The 21,739-nt window shown below is 37.6% G+C and overlaps 1 protein-coding gene across 1 annotated transcript in view; it reads right to left on the reverse strand.

Moving 5' to 3' along the window:
• LOC119525009 (small G protein signaling modulator 1-like) overlaps positions 1-21,739 on the reverse strand; it is a 135,370-nt gene that overhangs the window by 14,809 nt on the left and 98,822 nt on the right. Inside the window, 3 exon segments of the mRNA XM_037823706.1 lie at positions 10,118-10,178; positions 10,369-10,390; positions 10,848-10,918. Of these exon segments, the coding sequence (XP_037679634.1) occupies positions 10,910-10,918 (9 nt within the window). The 3' untranslated portion in view covers positions 10,118-10,178; positions 10,369-10,390; positions 10,848-10,909.

The raw sequence follows: 21,739 nt of genomic DNA on the forward strand, positions 1-21,739 counted from the left end.
TAGAACACTACATCCAACAACAGCAGGATACACTTTTTTCTCAATTGCTCATGGAACATTCTCTAGGATAGACCACATGTTGGGTCACAAAGAAAGTCTCAACAAATTTAAAAATATTGATATTATACAAAACACTTTCTCAGACCACAATGGAATGAAGTTGGAAATAAATAAAAGGCAGAAGGTCATAAAATTCACAAACATATGGAGGCTAAGCAACACCCTCTTAGAAAACCAGTGGGTAAAGGAAGAAATTACAAGAGAAATTAGTAAATACCTCGAGGCAAATGACAATGAAAGCACAACTTATCAAAACTTATGGGATGCAGCAAAGGCGGTGCTGAGAGGGAAATTTATTGCCCTAAATGCCTATATTAAAAGAGAAGGGAGAGCAAAAATTGAAGAGTTAACTGCTCACCTGGAGGAATTAGAGAAAGAACAGCAAACTAACCCCAAAGCAAGCAGAAGGGAAGAAATAACAAAGATTAGAGCAGAAATAAATGCAATTGAGAACAGGAAAACAATAGAGAGAATCAACAAAACCAGAAGTTGGTTCTTTGAGAAAATCAATAAAATCGATGGACCACTGGCTAGGCTAACAAAAAAAAAAGAGAGAGAGAGCAGATGCAAATAAATGCAATCAGAAATGGGAAAGGAAATATAACTACCGACCCTGCAGAAATTAAGGAGATAATGAGAAGATACTATGAGCAACTATATGCTAATAAACTAGACAACTTAGATGAAATGGACAACTTTCTAGAAAAGCATAAACCACCAACATTAACTCAAGAAGAAATAGATGACCTCAACAAACCACAAGTAAAGAGATTGAGTCAGTCATCAAAAAGCTCCCAAAAAGGAGAAGCCCAGGACTGGATGGTTTCACATGTGAATTCTACCAAGCATTCAAGAACAAATTAGTACCAATCCTGCTCAATCTCCTCAAAAAAATTGAAGAAGAGGGAAAGCTACCTAACTCTTTCTATGAAGCCATCATCACCCTAATACCAAAACCAGGCAAAGATACTACAAAAAAAAGAAAATTATAGACCAATTTCTTTAATGAATATAGACGCAAAAATCCTCAACAAAATACTCGCAAATCGAATCCAGCAGCACATTAAAAGAATTATACACCATGACCAAGTGGGGTTTTTTCCAGGTATGCAAGGCTGGTTCAACACAAGAAAATCAATTAATGTAATACACCACATCAATAAATCAAAGCAGAAGAACCACATGATCATCTCGATTGATGCAGAAAAGGGATTTGACAAAATTCAACATCCTTTCCTGATGAAAACACTTCAAAGGATAGGAATAGAAGGGAACTTTTTCAATATGATAAAGGCAATATATGAAAAACCCACAGCTAACATCACACTCAATGGGGAGAGACTGAAAGCTTTTCCTCTAAGATCAGGAACAAGACAGGGATGCCCACTATCACCATTGCTATTCAACGTTGTGCTGGAAGTTCTAGCTAGAGCAATTAGGCAAGAAAAAGAAATAAAAGGCATCCAAATTGGAGAGGAAGAAGTAAAACTTTCACTATTTGCAGATGACATGATTCTATATGTAGGAAATCCAGAAAAATCTACAGCAAAGCTACTAGAACTAGTCAATGAATACAGCAAAGTAGCAGGCTACAAGATCAACACGCAAAAATCTGTAGTGTTCCTATATAGAAGTAATGTTCAACAAGAGGAGGAAATCAAGAAAAAAATCCCATTTACAATAGCAACCAAAGGAATCAAGTATTTAGGAATAAACTTAACCAAGGACACAAAAGACCTTTACATAGAAAACTATAAGAAACTGCTAAAAGAAATTGAACAAAACCTGAAAAAATGGAAGAATATACCATGTTCATGGATTGGAAGACTAAATATAGTTAAGATGGCAATTTTACCTAAACTGATTTACAGATTCAATGCAATACCAATTCAAATCCCAACAACTTACTTTACAGAAATAGAAAAACCAATAACTAAATTTATTTGGAAGGGTAAGGTGCCCCGAATAGCCAAAAATATCTTGAGAAAGAGGAGTGAAGTAGGAGGTCTCACACTACCTGACTTTGAAGCATATTACAAAGCTACAGTGCTCAAAACAGCATGGTACTGGCATAAAGACAGATATACTGATCAATGGAATCGAATTGAGTGTTCAGAAGTAGACCCTCACATCTATGGACAACTGATCTTTGATAAGGCAGTGAAGCCGAAGCAACTGGGAAAGAGCAGCCTGTTCAATAAATGGCGTTTGGAGAACTGGATATCCATTTCCAAAAGAATGAAAGAGGATGTCCATCTCACACCTTATACCAAAATTAACTCAAAGTGGATCAAAGACCTAAAGATTAGCACCAAGACCATAAAACTCTTAGAAGAAAATGTAGGGCAACATCTTAAAGATCTTGTGAAAGGAGGTGGTTTCTTAGACCTCACACCCAAGGCACAAGCAACCAAAGAACAAATAGACAAATGGGATCTCCTCAAAATTAAACACTTTTGTACATCAAAGGACTTTGTCAGAAAAGTAAAAAGGCAACCTACACAATGGGAGATGATATTTGGAAACCACATATCAGATAAGGGTTTAATATCCCGAATATATAAAGGAATTCTGCATCTCAATAACAGAAAGACAAACAATCCAATGAAAAAATGGGCAAAAGTCATGAACAGACATTTTTCTGAAGAGGAAATACAAATGGCTCAAAAGCATATGAAAAAATGCTCAACTTCACTGGCTATTAAGGAAATGCAAATCAAAACCACAATGAGATATCATCTCACACCTACCAGAATGGCCATTATCCAAAAAACAGAAAATGACAAGTGCTGGAGAGGATGTGGAGAAAGAGGCACACTTATTCATTGTTGGTGGGAATGTAGAATGGTGCAACCACTCTGAAAGACAGTATGGAGGTTCCTCGGGAAGCTAAATATAGATTTGCCATATGACCAGTTATTCCATTGCTGGGTATATACTCAGAGGAACTGAAACTTAAGACACAAACAGACATTTGTAAACCAATGTTTATTGCAGCATTATTCACAATTGCCAAGAGATGGAAACAGCCCAAATGTCCATCAAAGGACGAGTGGATAAACAAACTGTGGTATATACACATGATGGAATATTATGCAGCTGTAAGACAGAACAAAGACATGGATCATGTAATAATGTGGATGAACCTTGAGGACATTATGTTGAGTGAAGTTAGCCAGAAACAAAAGGACAGATTCTGTATGGTCTCACTAATACGAACAGACATTAATGAACAAACTTTGGGAGTTAAAAGCTGACAACACAGGCGACCAGGAGATAGAAAGAGGGCAGAGATCAGCCATTTGATGCTGAAGGACTACAGAATGTTTAGGATTGATTGCATAGATCCAGAAATAGACAGGATAATACTGTGTGATGGTAGCACGGTATTGTAAGTACACTGAACAAAGATGTCTGTGAGTAAAGCTGAAAGAGGTGGGATAGGAGAATGTATGACACCAGAGGTAAAGATAGATGATAAAGACTGGGACTGCATAACGTGGCAAAAACTGGAGTGGCCAATGACTGTCACTAAATATACAAATATAAAAATGTTTTTGCATGTGGGAAAGCAAATGAATGTCAACCATGTAGAAATTTGAAAAAGGGATGGTATTCAGGAAAAAAACATAATCAAAGCCAACTGGAGTCTATGGTCAACAGTAACATTGTAATATACCTCCATTAAATGTAACAAAGGCAATACGCCAATGCTAAATGTATATGAGAAGGGGATATAGGGGAGTAATATGGGATTCTCAGTAGTGGTGTTATTTGCTGTCCTTAGTTGTATATTGTATTGTATGACATGTTATTTTTCTTTTTATCATTTTTTCTTATTGCTAAAAAAAAAAAAAACAATTTTTCTTGCAGTAATCAGTATGTTCCAGTGCTGATTGTGGTGATAAATGTACAACTTTATGATGATACCATGAACAACTGATTGTACACTGTGGATAAATGTATGGTATGTGAATATAACTCTATAAAATTGTAGGAAAATATATATATAGGAGTAAAAGTGTTGGAGAAAATATGGTGAGAGGGATGATGCCTCACCAATATGGACTAACTACAATGTGTAAACTCAGAATTGAATCTTAGAACATAGCCTAAAGTGGACACAATAATTGTAATAGTCCCTAGATGGTAAGCTCTTACAGCAGTTAATTCTATCCCTGAATTGTAAGGCCTATCTCTAAACTTTGAGATGCTGATCCCCTAGCGTATGTTGTCACAAACATTGGGACTGGCGGTTTGATGTGCTGAGCCCTCGAGCATGAAGCTCATTACCACAAAGGAGAGTCTAAAGTTGTATGTAATGGTGCCTAAGAGTCTCCCCCTGAGTACCTCTTTGTTGCTCAGATGTGGCCCTCTCTCTGTCTAACTGAGCCATCTCGACAGGTGAACTCGCTGCCCTCCCCTCACGTGGGACCCAACTCCCAGGGGTGTAAATCTCCCTGGCAATGCAGAGTATGACTCCCGGGGATGAACGTGGACCCGGCATCGTGGGACTGAGAGTATCTTCTTGACCAAAAGGGGGATGCAAAATGAGACGAAATAGTTTCAGTGGCTGAGATTAGAAATGGAGTCGAGAGGTCACTCTGGTGGACATTCTTATGCACTATATAGATAACACCTCTTAGGCTTTAATGTATTGGAATAGCTAGAAGTAAATACCTGAAACTACCAGACTCCAACCCAGGAGTCTGGACTCCTGAAGACAATTATATAATAATGTAGATTACAAGGGGTGACAGGGTGATTGTGAAGACCTTGTGGATCACACCCCCTTTATCTAGTGTATGGATGAGTGGAGGAATGGGGATAAAAACTAAAGGAGAAATGGGGTGGGATGGGGGGATGATTTGGGTGTTTTTTTTCACTTTTATTTTTTATTCTTGTTCTGGTTCTTTCTGATGTAAGGAAAATGTTCAGAGATAGATTGTGGTGATGAACGCATAACTATGTTATCATACTGTGGACAGTGGATTGTATATCATGGACGATTGTATGGTGTGTGGATGTATTTCAATAAAAATGAACTTAATAAAAAAAAAAGAAAAAAAAAAAAGGAAGAAAGTTCCAAAAGCAAAGAACTAATGGATCAACTGAAGAAGCTAGAAGATGAACAGCAAACCAATCCTAAACCAAGTAGAAGAAAAGAAATAACAAGGATTAAAGCAGAAATAAATGACATAGAGAACAAAAAACAATAGAGAGGATAAATAACGCCAAAAGTTGGTTCTTTGAGAAGATCGACAAGATTGACAAGCCCCTAGCTGGCCTGACAAAATAAAAAAGAGAGACGACCCATATAAACAAAATAATGAATGAGAAAGGTGACATTACTGCAGATCCCAAAGAAATTAAAAAAATTGTAAGAGTATACTATGAACAAGTGTATGCCAACAAACTGGGTAATGTACAGGAAATGGACAATTTCCTGGATAATATGAACAACCTAGACTGACCAGAGAAGAAACAGAAGACCTCAACCAACCAATCACAAGCAAAGAGATCCAATCAGTCATCAAAAAGCTTCCCACAAATAAATGCCCAGGGCCAGATGGCTTCACAGGGGATTTCTACCAAACTTTCCAAAAAGAACTGACATCAATCTTACTTAAACTCTTTCAAAACATCAAAGAAAATGGAACACTACCTAACTCATTTTATGAAGCTAATATCAATCTAATAACAAAACCAGGCAAAGATGCTACAAAAAAGGAAAACTACCGGCCAATGTCCCTAATGAATATAGATACAAAAATTCTCAACAAAATACTTGCAAATTGAATCCAAAGACCTATTAAAGAAATCATACACTATGACCAAGTGGGGTTCATTCCAGGCATGCAAGGATGTTTCAACATAAGAAAATCAATGAATGTATTAAACACATTAACAAATCAAAAGGGAAAAATCAAATCTCAATAGATGCTGAAAAAGCATTCAGCAAAATCCAACATCCCTTTTTGATAAAAACACTTCAAAAGGTAGGAATTGAAGGAAACTTCCTTAATATGATAAAGAGCATGTATGAAAAACTCACAGCCACCATAGTACTCAATGGTGAGAGACTGAAAGCCTTCCCTCTAAGATCAGGAACAAGACAAGGATGCCCGCTATCACCACTGTTATTCAATGTTGTGCTGGAAGTGCTAGCCAGAGCAATACGGCAAGACAAAGAAATAATGTGGCAATTCAACAAGAATTCCATCCAAATTGGAAAGGAAAAAGTAAAACTGTCATTATTTGCAGATGATATGATCTGATACCTGGAAAACCCTGAGAAATCAATGATACAGCTACAAGAGCTAATAAAAAAATTTAGCAAAGTAGCGGGATACAAAATTAATGCACACGAGTCAGTAATGTTTCTATATGCTAGAAATGAACAAACTGAAGAGACACTCAAGAAAAAGATACCATTTTCAATAGCAACTAAAAAAATCAAGTACCTAGGAATAAACTTAACCAAAGATGTAAAAGACCTATACAAAGAAAACTACATAACTCTACTAAAAGAAATAGAAGGGAACCTTAAAAGATGGAAAAATATTCTGTGTTCATGGATAGGAAGGCTAAATGTCATTAAGATGTCAATTCTACCCAAACTCATCTACAGATTCAATGCAATCCCAATCAAAATTCCAACCACCTACTCTGCAGACTTGGAAAAGCTAGTTATCAAATTTATTTGGAAAGGGAAGATGCCTTGAATTCCTAAAGACACTCTAAAAAAAGAATAACAAAGTGGAAGGATTTAGACTCCCTGACTTTGAAGCTTATTATAAAGCCACAGCAGTAAAAAGAGCATGGTACTGGCACAAAGATAGACATATAGATCAATGGAATTGAATTGAGAATTCGCAGATAGACCCCCAGATCTATGGCTGACCGATCTTTGATAAGGCCCCCAAAGTCACTGAACTGGGTCGTAACGGTCTTTTCAACAAATGGGGCTGGGAGAGTTGGATATCCATATCCAAAAGAATGAAAGAGGACCCCTACCTCACACCCTACACAAAAATTAACTCAGAGTGGATCAAAGATCTCAATATAAAAGAAAGTACCATAAAACTCCTAGAAGATAATAATGTAGGGAAATATCTTCAAGACCTTGTATTAGGTGGCCACTTCCTAGACTTTACACCCAAAACATAAGCAACAACAACAAAAAAAGAGATAAATGGGAATTCCTCAAGCTTTAAAGTTTCTGTCCCTCAAAGGAATTTGTCAAAAAGGTAAAGAGGCAGCCAACTCAATGGGAAAAAATTTTTGGAAACCATGTATCTGACAAAAGACTGATATTTTGCATATATAAAGAAATCCTACAATTCGATGATGGTACAGACAGCCCAATTATGAAATGGGGAAAAGATATGAAAAGACAGTTCTCAGAAGAGGAAATATAAATGGCCAAGAAACACGTGAAAAAATGTTCAGCTTCACTAGCTACTAGAGAGATGCAAATTAAGACCACAATGAGATACCATCTCACACCAATTAGAATGGCTGCAATTAAACAAACAGGAAACTACAAATGCTGGAGAGGATGTGGAGAAATTGGAACTCTTATTCATTGTTGGTGGGACTGTATAATGTTTCAGCCACTCTGGAAGTCAGTCTGGCAGTTCCTTAGAAAACTAGATATGGAGTTACCCTTCGATCCAGCAATTGCACTTTTCAGTATATACCCGGAAGATCTGAAAGCAGTGACACAAACAGCTGTCTGCACGCTGATGTTCATAGCAGCATTATTCACAACTGCCAAGAGATGGAAACAACCCAAATGTCCTTCAACAGATGAGTGGATAAATAAAATATGGTATATACACATGATGGAATACTATGCGGCAATAAGAAGGAATGATCTCGTGAAACATATGACAACATAGATGAACCCTGAAGACATAATGCTGAGTGAAATAAGCCAGGCACAAAAGGAGAAATATTATATGCTAACACTAATGTGAACATTGAAAAATGTAAAACAAATGGTTTATACTGTATAATATAGGGGAACTAGCAATAGAGAGCAATTAAGGAAGGGGAAACGATAATCCAATAAGAACAGATAAGCTATCATGGGTAAATTTAACGTTCTGGGAATGCCCAGGAATGACTACGGTTTGTTAATTTCTGATGGGCATAGTAGGAACAAGTTCACAGAAATGCTGCTATATTAGGTTACTTTCTTGGGGTAGAGTAGGAACATGTTGGAAGTAAAGTAGTTATCTTAAGTTAGTTGTCTTTTTCTTAGTCCCTTGTTATGGTCTGTTTGAAATGTTCTTTTATTGTATGTTTTTTTATTTTTTTTAATTTTTTTATTTTTTATACAGTTGATTTAAAAAGGAGTTAATTAAAAAAAACAAAACAAGGAAAAAATATGCAGAACCCCCTTGAGGTGCTGGTGGAGAATGCAGGGGTATTGGCCTGCTCCACCTCAGTGGTTACTAATGTGCTTACAGACACAGGGGACTGGTGGTTTGATAGGTTGAGCCCTTTACTACAGGACTTGCCCTTGGGAAGACGGTTGCTGCAAAGAAGAAGCTAGGCCTCCCTATAATTGTGCCTAAGAGCCTCCTCCCGAATGCCTCTTTGTTGCTCAGATGTGGCCCTCTCTCTCTAGCTAAGCCAACTTGGCAGGTGAAATCACTGCCCTCCCTCCCCACATGGGATCAGACACCCAGGGGAGTGAATCTCCCTGGCAACATGGAATATGACTCCTGGGGAGGAATGTAGACCCACCATCATGGGATGGAGAACATCTTCTTGACCAAAAGGGGGAAATGAAAGGAAATGAAATGAGCTTGAGTGGCAGAGAGATTCCAAAAGGAGCCGAGAAGTCACTCTGGTGGGCACTCTTGTGCACAATGTAGACAACCCTTTAAGTTCTAATGAATTGGGGTAGCTGATGGTGGATACCTGAAACTATCAAACTACAACCCAGAACCCATGAATCTTGAAGATGATTATATAAAAATGTAGCTTATGAGGGGTGACAATGGGATTGGGAAAGCCATAAGGACCACACTCCCCTTTGTCAAGTTTATGGATGAATGAGTAGAAAAATGGGGGAAGGAAAAAAACAAAGGCGCCCGGTGTTCTTTTTTACTTTAATTGCTCTTTTTCACTTTAATTATTCTTGTTATTTTTGTGTGTGTGGTAATGAAGGTGTGAGGGATTGATTTTGGTGATGAATACACAACTATGTAATGGTACTGTGAATAATGGAATGTACAATTTGTTTTGTATGACTGCATGGTATGTGAATATATCTCAATAAAATGAATATTAAAAAAACTGTATGATGAAACTGTGAAAAATTATTGTACACTTTGGATGAGTGTATGCTATGTGAATATATTTCAATAAAATTACATTGAAATACATTTTTTTTAAAAAAAAAAAGAACATAGGCTTTCCTGGGGTACATAAAGATCCAAACAAAGTAGTAATAAACTTTTTCCATAAAAAAGTTACAGAGATTTAAACTGTTCCCAATAACATTGGACTTTCCTCCTATTCCTGCTTTATCCCTTTTACAAAAAAAAAAAAAAAAGATCCACTGGTAGCTGGCCTGGTGATGTGACTACTGAGGTTATCTTCTGACATGTCTGGGAACTCTGTAGGCTTGGGAAATTTCAGGCACTTGCACAGATGCTAGACTCCTAATGTGCGATGTCTAATATTCCATGGCTGAGTTGTAAGTGCAGGTCAGTTGTTCAGAGGATCAATATTGGGCTCACATGATTGGGAACATATGTTGTATCTTCCATATAGAAGCACATGAGATTGGGGACATTTTCCTTTATGCCTCTATTTCTCCATGAGGGTTGTGTGAATGGTAAACAAACCCACCAAATGTGGCTGCACTGAGGATTGGATAAGCTATTATATGTAAGTTGTGCATTGGTCAGATGGAACTATTTTCTTTGCATTGTTGACACAGGCAGTTTCCTGTGGTAAATAAGACATGTGTCTAGGATAAATACACACAAGCACTTGCACACACAAACACAATCACAATCACACCACATTGACTTACCCATTGACAACTCCCAGCTCAAGTTCATGCTAATCCACACCACCCAAGGAGAAACCAGCACCTTCCAGGGATTGTAGAAACAGGGACAGAATTTTTACCTTGTAATCAGTTTCTCTCACTACACTCCCCATTGTCAGTCCCACATGGAATCAGGAATCACTGTGACTCTGCACACTAAAGCTAGCATGGAAGCCCCACCATATTCATTTAGATTTCTTTCCTCTGCCAGTGAGTGATTACAGAATACGCACCTTTTCCTATTCTTGCTGCCACCTGTAAGGAAGGAAAAGGAAAATTGTGAGGATCAGATCATGCTGTGCACTCTTTGAACAGGTGTTTGCCCTCTCAGTTGCTCTAGAAAGCTATATGGGAAAACCATGGTCAAGTCAAACAACACAAAAGCAGGAGTAGAAGACATCTGTAGAAAAGGCAGGAGCTTTCCTAGAGGATTTTACTTTCAATTTCACTTTGGTGGCAGTCACTAAATTCTTAATCCGAAGAATAAAAGAATGCAACTTAGGAAAAGCGTCTACCATACATTTTCCAATCTGATGCTACCAATGTTGAAGGCCCTTCTGGAACCACTTTTCAGTTAGTCAGAGATTCCATAACCCACTGACCCAAGTAGAGCATACATAAATTCTACAAGCTACATGATCAAATCTCAAGTTGGTTGAAAAAGAAAGAAACCAAGAAAGCAACATATTTATTTTAAAGAAAGGAACTTTACCTTGGTTTTAGATGGTTTCTCTTTATGTGCCTCGTCAGAAGTAATCTCCTCCAGTGGGTCCTCTAGAGCTGCTGGGAGACAAGGAGTAAGTGTCAGTACACTGGTGGAGCTGCTCATGAATTACTCAGGGAACTTTGCTTGACTTCAACAAAAGGCCTCTTTTTATGGATGTTGTTGGTTATCAATCATGAATTGAGTAGCTCCTGGGCTATCCAGTTCATGAATTTTATTACTCTTCTCATCTATGTATATTACCTGTTTTTCTGTGTAACTATCTATGTACTTGGTTATCTCTCTGTCCCTGTAAGTTCATTCACCTATTTTTCTGTCTCTGGCTACCTGTTGAAAGACAGGCTTCTCATTGAATAATTGAGGAAAAATTTTATTTTCCCCATTAGGTGAAAGTATATATACTTTTATCTGTAAAATGGGAATTTGGGTAACCATCATGTATAAGGACATGTGTGTTTTGGTTTATACTTTGACTTTAAGATGTTATTGTTCTTAAGATGATTTGGGAAACTGGCCCCCAAATATACTGACTAAATACACATTTCAAGATGAAAAACAGCAGGAAGGTATGACAAAAAGAAATGTAGGAACACTAGATTGTTTGAAATGCCTCCCTACTTATCTCTGTCAATACCAATTCACTACATATTTCTGAAATTAATAATTTATTATGTCCTTTAAAGTTCAAAACAGCATTAAAATTGTCATCACCTTATTTTCCCTAGTGAATGCCTAATGGGGAGGGTAGTGCGGGGCACAAGACATCCTAAGAAAAACTAAATTTTTCTAAATGGAGTTTAATTTTAAAACCAGCCTGCTTGGTAGGAAAAAAGCTAAGGATTAATTAAGTAGTGAGTAGAACAAAATATAAAACACAACTAAAACTGTGTTACAAATCAGAGAGGATAAACTGAAAAAGAAAAGATGAGAAATAATTTGAACAGTGTTAACTTAGCCTACTTGGGCAGATTGAATTGATTGTTCAGGTCAATATGAGCATACCTTTTGAGCAGCAATTGAGATTTCCCATTTCTATGGACTGAAGCTGAGAGCTTCTCAACCTGCTACCAACTTCAAATCTCTCTGTGCACAGAGTGACAGTTAGAACCGTGAGCCATATGTGCATCATCAGATACTACGGCGACGGGTCATCATAGAATTTTCAGAGTGCATGCGCTCTCCACATGGCAAGGTTCAACTGCCACCATCTAGACATATGTGTTTACACATGGACACGTGTCAGTTATGAGTAAATGTTTTATTTTAAAAACTGAATCCTGGATCTACATATTATTATTTTCTGTTTTTGAAAATAAGTTATATGGGAGAAAATGACTTGCTCTCCCTCCTAATATAGTCAATAGTGGAATTGCAGAGTAAGAGGAAGAAAGCTGCCATGCTTAAAACAGGTTTCATCCTTTTTTTGAAAACCACCCTTTACCCATTACTACCATTCCCAAGTAGCCAAACATTTGTAGAAGAAACAATTTAAAATTTGTTCTGGATTAGATAAAAACACCATCAATATAAATTCAGTTTAAAAGAAGTTATTTCTCTATATATGAATTGACTTATCAAATTATAAATATCCTCTCATCATATCTGTATACTTCCTAGCTTTCCTCTTTCTCCAACTAAGTCTATATACTTAGCTTTCTCTCAAACTGTGAATTCACTCTATGACTGTGCATGTGAAAGGCTGACTTTTCACCATGTAATTAAGAAAAAATTCACTATATTTCACTGGTGCATTCCTGTTGTGGATGAACATTTGGATGAAAATATATAATGAAGAAATGTAGGATTAATTATGTGTCTTGACTCATATATTGACACTGAATCAAACTCATTTTTAGGATCCATGAAAACTACCTATACGAAGTGATATGATCTGCCCCCTAATACATTGAAAATGAAAAATTTTAGAATGAAGAGGAGAAAGCTGCCATGTGTAAAACAAAGTAGATACCTTTCATGGTTTAAAATGCTATTCTACAAATGATCATCATTGCTCTTTCATCTCAGATTCCTAGAACTGGTAAATTGAAAAGGTCACTCATGGGGTATAAAAACTGCATTAATACAGAAATGTTGTCATATTTTCTCCAGTGATTCACCCAACTGAGAGAGGTGGTTGAACATCTGTGGAAGAGAACTGGTAATACCATATTGCCTTAGAATCTCAAAGGTCCACAGATTGTCAAAAACTTATATATGCCTTTCTGAAAAATATGACAAAACTAGAAATCGTGTTCACACACTTACATCAAATTGGAAAAGAAAATAGAAAATGATTAGGAAATATGTAAGACAAATGAAGCCATCCTTTTGAAGAAGTAGCCTTTGAAAGGAAGTCTTTCAGGCTTCCCATTTTTGGAGAACATTTGGATGAACATGAGGACTTCCCTTTCTCCTACCACCTAAGTGGCCACATTTAGTGAAGAATTAATGATTGAATATAGATGAGTCCTTAGAAAAATGTCTGGCACTGTGTTGCTCCTGGAGGAATTGTCAATTAATATATCTGGATGAATATGCAGAAATACAACGGTTGTTACTTCCAGAGGCATACCGGGATAGCTGCAGGCAGGGAAGGAAGGAACCGCGGATTTTAATGTACATTTTTTGTTCCTGTTCACTTTCATACATGTGTTTTATTCTTCTTGATATTACTAGCCAAAACCCTTCATTTCCTGAATCTCCATTGAGGTGTTAGTTTACTCCTTTGACTGGGCCATATCCTTATGTTTCCTGGTGTGGCTTGTGATTTTTGCTGTCTTAGGCTTCTGATTTTCTTGATCAGTTTATTCTGAAAGTTGTTTTTTCTCTTTCACCTAGTTTTTCTCTTTGGTTCTCTTTGATCTCTATCTTTATTTTGTTTCTCTCACTGGCCAGTTGCCAGATTGGCTATGCCAACTGACAATATTGGCAATGTATCAGTGTATTAAAACTTCAACTTTTGTGTGATGATGAAAAAAAAAACTTCCTTTCTTCTATTACAAATTAGTGGGAAAAAATAGTCATTTTACTTTCCTCTGGAGGAATCTGGCAGGGCCCCATAGGGATGACCATTTCTGCTTTATGATACTAAGCTGAATTTTGGAGGCATGGATGGGATGGGTACGTACAGAACCAAACCACCATACAATGCAATCCCTGTCTAAAATCCCATAACCTTTTCTGCAGAAATGGGAAGTTGATTGTATAATTCGTATACAATTGAAAGTAATCCCAGATTGCCAAAACAATCTTGCAGAAGAAAACAAAGAAAACTCCTACTTCCCCATATTAAAATTTACTCCAAAGCTACAGCAATGAAAACACTGTGGTACTGACATTAGATTGACATTTAGATCTTCAGAATAGATTTGAGAGTTCATAAATTAATTCATTCATCTATGGCCAGTTGACTTTTGAAAATGGTGCCAAAACCATTCAGTGGAGGAAAGAATAATGTTTTCAACAAATCATGCAGGGACTACTGAATATCCATATACAAAAAATTGGCTTTACCTTTACCCCAAATTTAGACAGAAAGTTGTCTAAATGTATCAAATACATAATACAAGTGCTAACATTACACTTTTCTGGAATGAAACACAGGTGAACATTTTGTCTTGATTAGAAAAGTGCTTCTTATCTATGACACCAAATACACAAAAGCATGAAAAAAATAGAAATATTGGACACCAAATTAAAAAACAAACTTTGTACATCAAAGGACATGATCAAGAAAGTGAAATGATATACCCCAGGATTGCAGAAAAGGTTTTAAATCTGTTAATAGTATATTAAACAGAATATATAAAGAATTCCTACAACACATTAACCAAAAACTAACAACTTGACTTGTGTCATCAACACAGCAATGTAGGATATCTACTGAAAACTTCTCCCCAGAGATTCAGTGAATAAAGGGACAAATGTCACTTGCCCAGTACTGTGTAGGATGGGAATGACTGCAGAAGGATACCACAAATGCTGAATCAAAGAAAGAGGAAAATATCAGGTAGGAAACTTCTGTCCCAAACCAGCCAGTCCTCTTCTCTCCCCTTCACTCTTTCTCATAGAGCTTGGGAATTGCCCAGAGACAGAGGGTCCAACTCACCTCCCACCAGGGCCACAGACTATGAAAACTCTTATAGGAGTGGGACAGATCCCCACCTCTATCCAGGCACACAGACCAAGTCCACAGGGACCCATGGCAGGTCTCAGGCCACTGGGGCATTCGGCATACACAAGGATACATAGGAGGTGCCTCCAAAATGGAGTATTTGGAAGGGAACAGAAATCGGCAAGCAGCCAGGCAGAAAGTGTCAAAATCAAATGTTTGGGGACCCAGGAGTCAGGGAAGGACATTTCAAGGCCCAGGTCAGTGTGGAATGAGGGAATTGAGAAAATGTGTGCAGACCTGTATCTCTGGCCATGGATCCTGGTGTCCAGCCTCCATGTTTGATGGAAGCAGCAGTGGGACGCCCAATCCTTGCCTGAGGCTTCGCTGCAGACTATGACAGCTGTAGGAGACTTTCAACTTAAGTACAGAGGGACACAGCCCAACACAAAGTCTGATATTAGCCGATGAAGTGAAAGCACAGAACACTGCAGCTTCAGTCCCTCATGTTCAGATGCTGCTGGCTCCATGGTTTAAATGCCTATTGAGGATGAATAAGTAACTGAGGAGCACTTTCTGCTGGGTATGCTGGAAAGTGCAGGGGGAAAAATCAGGCCTTGTCATAGCCTCTCCAAAACCCTATCACAGGCCTATCGGAACTGGCCTACCTCCCCTGCATGGGTACTCGGTTCTGTTTTAGCTGGAAAATACTGATGATCCCACTGTGAAAGGACTGCCCTAATCCAAATCTAGGCAACAACTAAATTCTTGACAAGAGAGACAAACAAACCCTCAGAATAGACCCATGACTATAATCAGATGACCACATAGCAGCAAAATTCATAAGGCATGAAAAAGACTGGTATTTCTGGGAAGAGAGTGGAGGAGGAGAGGCAGAAAGGGCTTCTCCTGCATGAAAGTATCTAGAAAGGGGCCAGAGATCAGTAGGGAGTAGTGTCTTGCAGTGTGACTGGCCATAGAGGGTCCTCCAGAGTACATTGAGGGGACACCGATAAAAAACAGGGAAGAGACGGTGGCAGGAGGGACATGGTGAGTGTGTCCTATCAGGGGCCTCCTGCCCAGCAGCAGCAAAACTGCCACTGGGCAAGGGAGTGGGCAGCGGCTCTCCACTCACATGCACATACCTTGAGAGTTTGCAGGAGGGGACTGGGGGTGAGGGTGATCCTCCATGGATGGACAGTGGGGAGCTCCCATGAGGGAACTTGGCAGGTGGCATTTGCTCTCCCTCACTAAAATCAGGGGTGGGGGGTTGGTGTGCAACTGTCATGAAGCGGAGAAGGGAAAGTGCCATCCTGGTGATCAGAAGTCCCTCTCACAGCCCAAAGACTCACGGTCACACAGTGGGCAGGAAGCAGGCACACATGGCCCATGTTCCATCTGTGGGTGCCCTTAGCAGACTCTCTGCCCACCTGCTCAGGGCCTGCATCACAGACCCAGGACAGACAATCCCCAGTGCACACAAAGAATGGGTGCGCTGATTTCTTCCCCACCCAGCTTGGACTCTGCTCACCAGGAAGGAGAAATTCAGGGAAGGCCTACTTCAGAGTGCCACCTGCTGGTAGGTAAGGGAGACTGCACTCCAGTAAGCTATACCTCAGGAGCACTACATGCTGGTAGGATATGGAATCTGCCTTCTGCATGTTGTGCCTCAAGATTGCCATCTGTTGGCAGAATTGGGAAAGTGCATTGCAGCAAGCTATAGCTTTACCAAATTATATATAAATGCACTTCCCCAAATAACCCTATGAAGAGAAGCAAATGTCCCAAACCCAGAAGAAAATTACAAAGCACTTGAAGGATCTAGAAGATATGGTCAAGCCAAATGAACAAATTAAAAAGCCAGAAGAGACATAAAATTTGTATCAATTAAGTAAAGAAATACAAACAAATCTGCAAACCAACTTCAGTCAGATGGCTAAAGATACAAAGGAAATCAAGAAGACTTAAGAAAAGCATAAAGAAGAATTTGAAGGAGTGAATAAAAAATAGCACACCTTGTGGAAATAGAAGATACTGTGGCTCAAATTTTAAAATATACTAGAGACACACAATAGCAGATTTGAAGAGGCAGAAGAAAGGATAAGTAAACTTCAGGACAGGGTGACTGAATGCGAGCACACAAAAGAACAATTGGGAAAAATATCAAGAAATTTGAAATGGATCTCAGGACAAAATGATGCAAACAAATATAAGAATCCTTGGTGTCCCAGAAGGAGAAGAGAAGGATAAAGGGCTAGGAAGAGTGTTTCAAGACATAGTTGAGGGAAACTTCCCAAACGTACTAAATGAAAAATACTCAAATCAAAGCTGCCAATGAACTCCACATTGAATAGATCAAAATAAACCTACTCCAAGACATATACTGATTGGATTGTCAAATGATGAAGAGAAGGAGAAACTTCTGAAAGCAGCAAGAGAGAACTGATTCACCACATACAAGGGAAACTACATTAGATTAAGTACTGAATACTCAGTGGGCACCATGGAGGCAAGAAGACAGTGGTATGACATGTTTTAGATTCTGAAAGAGAAAAACTGCCAACCAAGAATTTGTTTTTCAGCAAAGCTCTCCTTCAAAATTGAAGGAGTTTTAAATTTTCATAGACAAACAAATGCTGAGGGAGTTTGTTAATAAGAGACCTACCCTGCAAGAAATACTAAAGGGATCTCTAGCACCTGAGAAAAACAGAAAGGAGAGAGAGGTCTTGAGAAGAGCACAGAACTGAAGAGTTATTAATAAGGGTAAATTAAAGGACAAAAAGAGAGAGGGGAAAAAAAAAACCAATCACAAGCAAGGAGATCCAATCAGTCATCAAAAATCTACCTACAAATAAAAACCCAGGAATAGATGGCTTCAAAAGGGAATTTTACCAAACTTTCCAAAAAAAAATTGACACCATTCCTGCTCAAACTCTTTCAAAGAATTGAAGAAAAGGGGACAGGAACACTACCTAACTCATTTTATGAAGCTAATATCACTCTTATACCAAAACCAGATTAGGACACTATTAAAAAGGAAAATGATATGCCAATCTCCCTAATGAATATAGATGCAAAAAACCTAAACTAAGTATTTACAAATCAAATTCAAAGGCACCATTAAAAGAATTATACACCACGACCAAGTGGGGTTCATTCCTGGCATGGAAGGGTAGTTCAACATAAGAAAATCAATTAATGTAATTCAGCATATTCACAAATCAAAAGGAAAAATTCAAATGATCATCTCAATAGATGCTAAAAAAGCATTTGACAAAATTCAACATCTCTTATCGATAAAAATACTTCAAAAGGTAGGAGTTGAAGGAAACTTCCTCAATATTGATAAAGAGCATATATGAAAATCCCACAACCAGCTTAGTACTCAATGGTGAGAGGCTGAAAGCCTTCACCCTAAGATCGGGAATGAGATAAGGATGCCCAGTGTCACCTCTGTTATTCAACATTATGCTAGAAGTTCTAGCCAGAGCAATTCACCAAGGCAAATATATAAAAGGTATCCAAATTGGAAAGGAAGAAGTAAAACTGTCATTATTTGCAGATGATACTATCTTATACTTGAAAAATCCTGAGAATTTGACCACAAAGCTCCTTGAGCTAATAATCAAATTCAGCAGTGGCCAGATATAAGATAAATGCACATAAGTCAGTAATGTTCCTATACACTAGTAATGTCCTAGCTCAAGAAGCAATAAAAAAAAATCCATTTACAAGAGCAATTAAAAATATCAAGGACCTAATAATAAACTTAACCCAGGACGTAAAAGACTTGTACACAGAAAATTACATTTTACTAAAAGAAATAAAAAAGGACCTAAATAGGTGGAAAAATATGCCATGTTCACGGATAGAAAGACTAAACATTGTTATGATGTCAGTTCTACCCAAACTAATCTAGAGATTAAACATAATTCCAATCAGATCCCAACAACCTACATTGCAGACTTGGAAAAGCTAGTTACCAAATTTATTTGGAAGGTACAATGGCCTTGAATTGCCAAAGACATCCTTAAAAAGAAGAACGAAGTGGGAGGACTTACACCTCCAGACTTTGAAGCCTAGTATAAAGCTAAAGTGATGAAAACAACATGCTATTGGCATAACGGTAGACATATATTGATGAATGGAATTGAATTGAGATTTCAGTAATATACTCTCCACATATACAGTTAACTAATTCTTGATTAGGCCCCCAAATTCACTGAAGTGGGACAGAAGAGTCTCTTCAACAAATGGGGCTGGGTTAATTGGATAGCCATAACAAAAAACAAAAGAGGACCCTACCTCACACCCCATACAAAAATTAACTCACAGTTGATCAAAGACCTCAATATAAGAGACAGTACCATAAAACTCCTAGAAGATAATGTAGGGAAACATCTTCAATATCTAGTATTAAGAGGCCACTTCTTAGATGCTACATCCAAAACACAAGCAATGAAAAAAAAAAAATAGATAAATGGGAACACTTCAAAATCAAAAGCTTCTGTACCTCAAAGGAATTTGTCAGAAAGGTGAAGAGGCAGCCAATGCAGTGTGAGAAAATATTTGGAAATCATAAGAAACTGATACCTTGCATATATAAAAATAACCTACAACTCAGTGACAATACGACAAACAGCCCAATTATAAAAAGGGAGATAGGTATGAAAAGACATTTCTCTGAAGAGGAAATTTAAAATTAACGCCTTTACAGTAATAACATTGAATGTTAATGGATTAAACTACCAAATTAAAAGACACAGATTGGCAGAATGGATAAAACAATATGATCCATCTATATGATATTTGCAAGAGACTCATCTTAGACCCAAAGATACAGATAACTTGAAAGTGAAAGGATGGAAAAGGATATTCCATGCAAGCAGTAAACAAAATAAAGCTGGGGTAGCTATAGTAATGTCAGACAAAGTAGACTTTAAATGCAAAAAGGACATAACAGACAAAGAAGGACAATATGTATTAATAAAAGAGGCAATGCACCAAGAATAAATAACAATAGTAAGTATTTATGCAAGGAATAAGGTACCCCAAAGTATATGAAGTAAACACTGGCAAAGCTGAAAGAAGTAGTAGACGTCACTACAAGAATAGTGGGAGACTTCAGTACACAACTCACTTCAATCAATAGAACATCTAAACAGAGGATCAATAAGTAAACAGACAACCTAATTAATCTGATCAATAAACGAGACCTAACAGATATATAGAACATTGCACCCCCAAAAAGCTGACAAACATTCTTCTCAAGTGCTTATGGAACATTCTCCAGTATAGACCATACGCTGGGGCATGAAACAGGCGTCAATGAATTTGAAAAGATTGAAATTGTACACAGGAATTTCTCTGATCATAAGGGAATGAAGCTGGAAACCAAGAAAAACCAGAGAAGCATTAATTTCACAAATATATAGAGGGAAAACAACACGCTCATAAATAATTAGTGGGTCAAGGAACAAATTGTAAGAGAAATCAGTACATATCTCAAAAGAAGTGAAAACGGGAACACAACAGATCAAAACTTATGGTATGCACCAAAGACAGTGCTGTGAGGGCAATTTATTACCCTAAACACCTCCATTAAAAAGCAAGAAAGAGGTAAAACCAACAGACTGAACAACTGGAGAATCTAGTGAAAGAACAGCAAACTAATCCCAAAGCAAGTGCAAGGAAAGAAGTAACAACAATTAGAATGGAAATAAATGAGACAGAGAATAAAAAACATTTGAGAGAATTGATAGAACCAAAAGTTGGTTTATTGAGAAGATCAATAAAATGGACAAACCCTTAGCTAGACCGACAAAGGAAAAAAGGAGAGGATGCAAATAAATAAAATCAGAAATGGGAGGGGAGCATAACTACTGATCCAGAAATAAAGGAGATAATGAGAGGATACTATTTATAACGATATGCTAACAAACTAGACAACTTAGATGAAATGGTCAATTTCCGGAAACACACAAGCAAACTACAGTTACTCTAGAAGAAATAGAAGCTCTCAACAAACCAATTACAAGTAAAAAGATTGAATCAGTAAAACCTCTCAGGACAGAAAAGCCCAGGAACACATGGCTTTTTAGGCGAAAGTTAGAAAGCATTCCAACAAGAATTAGTACCATTCCTGCTCAAAACTCTTCCAAAAAATTGAAGAAGAGGGAACACTACCTAAGTCATTTTACGTGGGCAACATCATCTTAAAAACAAAGCCTGATAAAAGTACTATAAGAAAAGAAAACTACAGACCAACCTTTCTAATGAATATAGAGGCCAAAATCCAAAACAAAATACTTGCAAATCTAATCCAACAGCACATTCAAAGAGTTGTACACCACAACCATGTTGGTTTTCTTCCAGGTATGAAAAGGTGATTCAAAACATAAAAATCAATTAATGTAACATACTACATTAAAAATTGAGAGGGGGGAAAACCACATGGTCATCTTGATTGACACTGAAAAGGCATTTGAGAAAATCCAGCATATTTTCTTGATAAAAACACTTAAAAAGGTAGGAATCAAAGGAAACTTCATCAACATGAGAAAGGGCATATAGGAAAATCCCACATCTAACATCATACTCAATGGTGATAGAATGAAAACTTTCTCTTATGACTGGGAACAAGACAAGGATGCCAACAGTCACCACTGTTATTTGACATTGTACTAGAAATTCTAGCTAGAGCAATTAGGCAAAAATTAAAATAAAATAAAATAAAATAAAAGGCATCCAAGTCGGAAAGGAAGAAGTA

This window comes from Choloepus didactylus (genome assembly GCF_015220235.1).
Source record: "Choloepus didactylus isolate mChoDid1 chromosome 23 unlocalized genomic scaffold, mChoDid1.pri SUPER_23_unloc2, whole genome shotgun sequence".
NCBI lineage: Eukaryota > Metazoa > Chordata > Mammalia > Pilosa > Megalonychidae > Choloepus > Choloepus didactylus.